The following is a 9,008-nucleotide window of genomic DNA, read 5'->3' on the forward strand; positions in this document are numbered from 1 at the left end:
TGAAAATAAATGATTACAACTAAATTATTCTGATTTTTTCTCATTTTCCCATTTTTTCAGAATCACTATCAACATGCCCTCTATAATCAATATGAAGATCAAACAGTGCATACCCAAACATTAGAAATAGCATGTTATTTAAGTTAGAAATAGCAAGCTGTATCAATATGTATTGGTATACAAATATTGAAAGTAATCTTAGAATTTTAATGAAGAAGGGTGAGAAATCAGATAGGGTGGGTCAGGAGGCAGAGATATGAACTGCAAGCCATATCTCAAGGCCAGCCTTATGTACATAGTGAATTTTCGGCCAGTCTGCCTTTAATTAATTAATTAATTAATTAATTAACTAAAAGTGAATGCTAAGAAGTTATCCTACATAATGTAAACCACATATAGAAATGATCTTTTAATGACTATTTGGTATCAATGAGGTTTAAAAGTAAGATATAGGGTAGTACCCCCTGACCTTCATCTGACTCCATTCAATGACTTACAAACAAGTAAATCACCTTTGCACCCACTGAAGATGGTGAAAAAGGGTTGGTGTTTTTTTTTTCCCTCCCTCTCTCTTCTTCCTCCCTGTATTGTCTGTTGCTGTGATAAAACACTATGACCCAAAATAAATTAGGAAATTTATTTTGGCTTATGGTTCATTCCCTCAGTAAGGACACACTTACTCAACTCTCCAAAGAGCATCATTAACAAGCCTCCACGGAACATTTTTCATTCAAACCTCCACACTCTCCACAATCCCTCTCTCTTGTCTCTTTGTCTGTGTCTGTGTCTGTGTCTGTGTCTGTGTCTGTGTCTGTGTCTGTGTCTGTGTCTGTGTCTGTGTCTGTGTCTCTCCCTCTCCTCTCCTCTCCCTCTCCCTCTCCCCTCTCCCTCTCCCCTCTCCTCTCCTCTCCCTCTCCCTCTCCCTCTCCCTCTCTCTCTCTCCTGGATATCTGAGCCAAGCTCACTAGTAGGCAGTCCCTCCAGCCTTGACTTAATCATTTTGAATGCCAGCAGCGAGTCACTAGTTCTCTTCTTCCTTTCCTCCAATTCACTCCCTTTCTTGTTCAAGCCCCCCAGTTCAAGCCTGTCCTTCCAGAGAGCTCACAGAGACTGCATAACCACTGCAATATGTTTGTTAGCCATCACTCCCTCTTCGCATCTCAGGTAGTCTCAGGCCTTTCGTAGAGACTAGGAGTATAATGCTGATCTGTCTACACATTAAAACTTTCTAGTAATAAAAGTGCTACTCAATAAAAAGAGAATGAAAGGCATTTGTAAAAATTGCATTCAAGAACTTGTTATTCTATTGTAGAATGTATCTAATGCTTTTTTACATATACACAAAGATTGAACCTTGATATAACTTGGCTGGATTTAGAATCAGCATAAAGCACTGTGGATGGAATGTTACTAATCACCTCCCACTTCTGCTCCATTGTCTTCCTTGTAGCAATAGAATGTATCCTCCAAGTCTTCCATCATCTTTTCTTTTCTTTTTCCTTTTTTTTTTTGCATTTGTAATAACAACAAGAAAATAACAGGGTATACGATGGGCTTTAAAGGGAGTAGGTAGAATTTTATAAAGGCAAATACTTTTGCCTTGTGGCTTTGACCATGAGTTGGGGAAGCTTTCTAAGATGATTTTAGCTAAAAGTGAGACTGTGACTAGTTCCATATATTTATGTACTTTAAAGATATTACCTGCTTATATTTGAGAGTTCTTTACCTGTCTATCATGTGTCCATATCAACTTTAACATCTGGCTTTGTAGATCTGATTAGCTACATGTGTACATATAGGCTAGCTTCAGTGCCTTCTTCAACCAAGAGGATGCTTCCTTATCTAGTGGGTGTTTTCTAGTCAACCATCCTGAGTTAAATTATTTGTATTGTACAAATGGAATATATTTTTCTTATCTGATTCCAGCATTATTGCTGCACTAGTGTCTGTATTCTCACTCTGGTTCTTTAAGCAATCCTGTAAAAAAGGTGTCTTTTCTGCTGGAAGCCTATTTCCTCTGTAAAATGGGGATGATTAATTTATTTCATAAATATGCTGTGTGGATTAAATTAGAATATCCTGTGATGCTTAAATATAACACACTTTTATGTATTTTGATTAAAATGGTAGGAAAAAAAGACAGTTGAAGTTTATGTTCCATAAAACCCTATATTTCCAAATGCCCCCGTCACTTCTGGTCATGAAGGTGGTCTCCTGATTGTCCCAGGAACCTCTGAAGTGTGGCTACCATTACCTGGAGAGACCACACAATCCCTTTCATGCTAGGCTTCAGACCAGCCTATTCTCCAAAGGGTTTTTCTATTGGGTCTGTGTGGAACTGCTGTTCCATGTGATTGCCCCTCCTCTTCTTGTGGTTTGAACTTTCACCTTTCATGAATGCTGTTTCTTGTCCCACTGGCTGCCTCAGGGAAGAAGCTACCAAATATTCTTCACAGAAAAGAAATTGCATAATCAACTTTTGAAAGTAGTCTTCTAAGCAACACCCCCCCTTCTTTGTTCCTTCCTTCATCTGCCATGAGAATCCAGATATATAATCTTTTTTCCCAGTTTCTATTTTGTTTTGTGAATTATTTTGCTCATATATTTTAACTCGAGGTCAGAGTCCCTGAACCTTTTATTCTGTATGCCAAATGTTTACTTCTGGTTTTTTTATTTATTGGGAAAACACACAATGAAATAAACAGATTTTCAATCCTCAATTCAGAATAGAATTTAGTATCCCATATTATATCAGAAGTCCTCAATGAAATATTTGAGTAAAAACTTCTCTTATCTCTTTAAAAATGAAGTTTACATCTGAAATTATTGGAGTCTTTTCTTGTTTTGGTATGGAGACTTTAGAGAACATAAAAATACACATTCTCTCTCTCTCTCTCTCTCTCTCTCACACACACACACACACACATACACACACACACACACACACACACATTATTCTGAGCAATGAGAACAAGGGGGGTTAGAGTACTGAAGTTTATCTTGCCCTTACTAGTTGTGTGACCATTTCTGGGGTTGGTTCCCAGTTTCTCAGCCTCAATTTCCTATCTAAGAATGGGTCAAATAACACCTGTTATGAGGGAGACATGATATTTTAAAAGTGATGTGCAAATATGCAATGTTTAAAAGTTATCATCCATTCTTATAGGCCATAATAATCCTATCAGACTCACATTTTTATGTTTCAATGACTTCTGAGTAGTATTAAAGTTTACATATTATTTTATTTCATTCAAACAGCTAAGAATGAACAATATTTGACAAGGTTTTTGCCAACCAATGAGAGAGTTTTCTTTTGATGTTTCTTTTAAACCTTTGTGGGCATTGTAGCATTTTTGTTGTTTTTTGAAGGGATTAGGGATTGAACCCAAGACCTTAGTACTCTAGGTAGACATTTTACAAGATATATTCTCAACCTTCCCATTAAATTTTACTTTAAAACAGAGTCTCACTAGGTTGCCCTGCCTGTCCCTAAACTCAACCTGTAACCCATGCAGACCTTGTATATGTGGTCTTCCTGACTCATTCTCCAAAAGAGCTGTCATTAAAGAGCTAAGCCACTACACCCAGAAGCAATAATACTTTTAATACTATCTCACCCATTCAAGCCTGAGGCCAGGAAGCAGTTGATATGTGCAATTGCTAAGCATTGTAGCCTTGTCACTACAGAGCTGCTATCACAGAGACATAATTCAAATCCTGACCCGAAGGTGTTTTGTGATACATTATTATAGCAGAGAGATTATGGGGTTCAGAGTTAGACTGACCTAGGTTCAACTCTTGGATAAGTTCACTTTAGGTTCATTTCTGTTAGAGAGCAACTTCCTCCTCTCAGAATGTTTTGAGGACTAAGTAAAATAGGTAACAGCTATATAGCAATGCTGAAACAGAGAGGTGAAAAGGTACTCCCCTTTTTTCTTCATCTGTAATGCTCCCTTTAAGCAATCTCTTTGTCCTCCATCATTTAGGCTGATATTCAGTTGTCCCTAGCCACGATGCTCCACCATAATGACAGTCATGTTAGTTCTGTACTTGAATGCTTGCAAGTCTTACATTGGAAGGATTCTGCTGTAGAGTCCCCTGACATGCTGCTAATTGCTTGGTCGTATGGCACACAGAAATGAGAATTCAAATCTGTCTTGATGAATGCCTGCCTGTTGAATATGCACTTATTTATCACTGAATAACAAAGGCAATTTCTCCCAGCAAGAAATGTTTCTGATTTACATATATGTGGCTGATGCATAATGTGGGTTTTATAAATCATTGTGTCGTCACCACCAAAAATGCACTCTAGCCATATTAAAAAGAACCCATGACAAGGGGCCTATCAAATTGAAAGGAAAGGCCATAAAACCATCAGCTCATTTGACATAAAACCGATATATGGTGTGACAGTGCTTCAAGAGGAACCCTGGATCCCATTCATCACACAGGCTTCTCCACACTGGATTCTGAGCTGTGTGTTAATGAAAATCTCACGGTTGACTCACAATGCAGATTGCAGTCCCCAATCAGGAAAGGGGCTTACACACCAGAAAATGTCCCTGTTGAAAATGCTTCACCAGCTAATGAACTTTCCTGGAGGAAACCCGTATCAAGATAGAGGTCTCACTGCCTATTGCCTGTGATGTATGTATGTATATATATATATATATATATATATATATATATATATAGGCATATGTAAAACAGGCTAGAAACTTTTTGATTTAATGTAATTTAATTTTTTACTTAATCCCTTTACATCTCACTCACTGCCCCCATCCTGGTCATTTCCTCCCACAATCCTTCCCCCATCCTTTCCTCCCCTTCTCAGAGCAGGTGGGAATCCCCCTGGGTATCCCCCACACCTTGGCACTTCAAGTTTCTGCATGGCTAGGCACTTCCTCTCCTACTGAGATCAGACAAGGCAACCCAGATAGAAGAACATATCCCAAAGATAAGCAACAGCTTTTGGGGTAGCCTCTATTTCAGTTGTTCAGGACCTGTATAAAGACCAAGCTGCACATCTGCTACATATATGTTGGGAGGCCTAGGTCCAGCCTGTGGATGTTATTTGGTGGTTCAGACTCTAAGAGCCCCGAGGGTCTAGGGTCTAGGCTAGTTGACTCTCTTGGCCTTCCTGTAGAGTTCCTATCTCCTTCAGGGCCATAATCCTTTGTTATAGTCTTCCATAAGAGTCCCCAAGCTCCATCCCATTTGGCGTGAGTGTCTATATCTGTCTGAGTCAGCTGCAGGTTAGAGACTCTCAGAGGCTAAAATGCTCCTGCTACAATCATAACAGAGGATCATTAATAGTTCCAGGGATTGGTGCTTGCCCATGGGATGGATCTCAAGTTGGGCCAGTTATTGGTTGGCCATTCCCCCAGTCTCTGCTCCATTCCCTGGTCCTGCATTTCTTGTGGACAGGATACTTTTGGGGATACTGGCGTTCCTCCCTGGCTACAGGAGTTAGCCTCTTCAGGCTCCAGATCCAATGTCGTGAGTCACAGGGCATCTCCCTTATCCCAGGTCTGTCTCATACTTGAGCTGCTCTCCGCCTCTTCACCCTTGTCAGTTACAGATTTCCATTAATTTTCACGGCCCTCTAGCTATTTCTCCTGTCCTTCCCCATAGCTGATCCTGAACACCCCGTTCCCCTCCTGAAACCCCCTCCCTCCCAGTTCCATCGCTCCATTTATCTCGTGACTATTTTATTCCTGCTTCTAAGTGAGATTCAAACTTCTTCTCTTGGACCTTCCTTCTTGTTTAGCTTCTTTGGATCTGTGGAGTGTAGCATGATACCTATATTTTATGGCTAATATTTATGTCTAAGTGAATACATACCCTATATGTAATTAGGGGACTCTGGATGATATTCTCAAGTTCCATCCATTTGTCTGCAAAATTCATGATGTCTTTGTTTTTAACAGCTGAATTGTATTCCATTTTGTAGATATACTAGAATTTCTTTTTTTTTTTTTTGTCACACATCTGCCTTTATTATAAACAGCAGGTGGGACATGTAGCAATGGTAAAAAATTAATGTACAAAAGCAGAGACTTGGTGAGCTGCCTGGTGGGTACCCTTGGACACTCATACGTAGATGCCGACCCACAGCAGGAGGAAGAGGACTCCAAAGCCCATGAAGAGGGAGGCCACCAAGGAGATGAGGGGCTCTTTGTAAACATCGCGCGTGTACTTGGTAGAGGTGACCTCGTAAACGAAGAACCAGGCAGTGAAGAACATGCCGATGGCCAGAAGTACCACAGTCAGGTGAGGGAAGACAGCCGGGTTCACTGGGCTGGTATACCTACTCATGGCCTCGAGCTCCATTTTGCCCCGCACAGGATAAACCACCGATCCGCCACTGGAAGAACACGTCGGCGAATTTCTTTTTTTTAATTGAACATTTTTTAATTTACATTTCGAATGTTATTCCCTTTCCTGGTTTCCCGGACATAAGCCCCCTATCCCTTCCCCATCCTCTTCTTTCATAAGGGTGTTCCCCTCCCCAACCACCCCCTTCCCCCTGACATTTCCCTACACTGGGAGGGGGTGTGTCCAGCCTTGGCAGGACCAAGGGCTTCTCCTTCCATTGGTGCCCAACAAGGCCATCCTCTGCAGCTGGAGTCACAGAATTCCTTTATCCATTCTTCATTTGAGGGACATCTAGGTTGTTTCAAGCTTTTGGCTATTATGAATAAAGCTGAACTATGAACTTTGAACATAGTTGAGCAAGTGTCTTTGTGGGATGTTGAAGCATATTTGGGGTATATGGGTATATGCCCAGGAAGCCTATAGCTGGGTCTTGAGTTAGAACTATTCCCAGTCTTCTGAGAAAGTGCCAAATTGGTTTCTAAAGAGGTTGTACAAGTTTGAACTCCCATCAGCAATGAAGAAATGTTCACCTTGTTCCACATCCTTGCCAGCATGTGCTAGCAGTGACTATTTCTGTAGCAATACCAATCAGTTTTGATGCTGCCTATTGGCTCACCATATATTGCTTTGATTATGTTTAGGTATGTGCTCTGTATCCCTGATTTCTCTAATACCTTTAACATGAAGTGGTGTTGAATTTTATCAAAGGCCTTTTCAGTGTCTAATGACATAATCATGTGATTTTTGTCTTTGAGTTTGTTTATATAGTGGATTACATTGATGGATATTTGTATATCGAACCATCCCTGCATCCCTGGCATGAAGCCTACTTGATCTTGATGGATGATGTCTTTGATATGTTCCTGGATTTGGTTTGCGAGTATTTTATTGGGTATTTTTGCATCAATGTTCATAAGAGAAAATAGATGTTCAGAATTAAGTTACCATTTTGGTAGATTTTTTTTCTTCTGATATGTATAAGGTGTCCGTCCCTGTTTTTTTTTTATTATTAATTTTGACTGAAAGTCTATATTATTAGATATTAGAATGGATACTCCACCTTTCTCCTTGGGTCCATTTGCTTGGAAAACTTTCCTAAGCCTTTACTCTGAGGTAATGTCTATCTTTATTGCTGAGTTGTGTTTGTTGTACGCAGCAGAATGATGGATCCTGTTTTCACAGGTATTCTGTAGCCTGTGTATTTTTATTGGAAAACTGAGTCCATTGATGTTGAGAGACAATAATGATCAGTGATTGTTATTTCCTGTTATTTTGATGTTGTTGTTGGTATGTGTGTTTTCCTTTTTTTTTTTTCTGGTATGTTATGAATTACTTATTTCCTGTTTCCTTTCTTTCTCTTTTCTTTCTTTCTTCCTTCCTTCCTTTCTTTCTTTCTTTCTTTTTTTCTTTCTTTCTTTCTTTCTTTCTTTCTTTCTTTCTTTCTTTCTTTTTAAGATATAGTTATCCTCCTTGGGCTGGAGTTTTCCTTCTACTATTTTCTGTAGGGCTGGGTTTGTGGATATTGTTTGAATTTGGATTTGTCTTGAAATTTCTTTTCTCCACCTATGGTATTTGTGAGTTTTGTTGGGTATAGTAGTCTAGGTTGGCACCTGTGGTTGTTTAGAGGTTACAAGATATCTATCTGTTCTAGCTTTTAGGATATCTATTGAGAAGTTAAGTGTAATTCTGATAGGTCTGTCTTTGTATGTTACCTGGCTTTCCCCCCTTGCCAGTTGCTACTTTGTTTTTTTAGATTTTGTGTTTTGATTATTATGTGTGGGGAGAATTTTCTTTTCTGGTTCAGTCTAATTGGTGTTCTATAAACTTCTTGTATGTTTATAGGCATCTCTTTAGTTTGGGAAAGCTTCTTCTATGGTTTTACTGACAATATTTTCTGTGCCTTGGAGCTGGGACTCTTCAACTTCTAATTATTCTTATGTTAGGCCTTTCCATGGTATCCCAGATTTCCTGGATGTTTATTGTCAGGAATTTTTTAGTTTTAACATTTTCTTTGACTGATGTACTGATCTAAGGGCTACTAGATGTCTTTTAAAAGAGGGAGCATGCTTTCAGGAAGAGGTAAGTGATATTGCTAGAGTCATTCTATGAATATCACCAGAAAAGGGTGTGGGCAAAGACCAAAAACTCTAAAGCTTTTCCAGGATTAGATTAGTTGAAAAGTAGAGGAATCCAGATCCAGCCAAATGGGTAGTGGTCCAGAATGAGTTTTATCTTTGCATCTTTGCTCCATTAGAATAGCACAAACTTAGACTGTAATGACCTTGTTATGTAAATTTAGTGCTCACCTTTTCAAGTTATATCCAGTAAATGGCACAGAAAGCTTATATTTGGTAAGAGTTCTTTTGTTTGTTAGAGATTGGGTCTATGTAGTCTTGGTTGGACTGGAACTACTATGTTGCTTTGAATTCAGAGATCCTCCTGCCTCTGCCTTTCCAGTGTCTAGGTTAAAGATGTGCACCACCATGCCCAGCACTTGATAAGTTTTATGCATGTATATACTCCCTTAAACTATCCTTACAGTATGAGCACATTTTTGCCATACTTGGTTATTTTTATTTTATAACTGATTTCTGTCCTTCCATATTCTTATCAACCAACGGATGCAC

General features: G+C 39.3%; 1 protein-coding gene across 1 annotated transcript; it reads right to left on the reverse strand.

Moving 5' to 3' along the window:
* Positions 1-5,987: 5,987 nt before the first annotated feature.
* LOC116897904 (transmembrane protein 258-like) lies at positions 5,988-6,376 on the reverse strand. Its single transcript, XM_032899308.1, has one exon. It carries the CDS (start codon positions 6,334-6,336, stop codon positions 6,097-6,099), a length of 240 nt encoding a protein of 79 aa, XP_032755199.1. The 5' UTR covers positions 6,337-6,376; the 3' UTR covers positions 5,988-6,096.
* Between the last annotated feature and the right edge of the window lie 2,632 nt (positions 6,377-9,008).

This window comes from Rattus rattus, chromosome 4 (genome assembly GCF_011064425.1).
Source record: "Rattus rattus isolate New Zealand chromosome 4, Rrattus_CSIRO_v1, whole genome shotgun sequence".
NCBI lineage: Eukaryota > Metazoa > Chordata > Mammalia > Rodentia > Muridae > Rattus > Rattus rattus.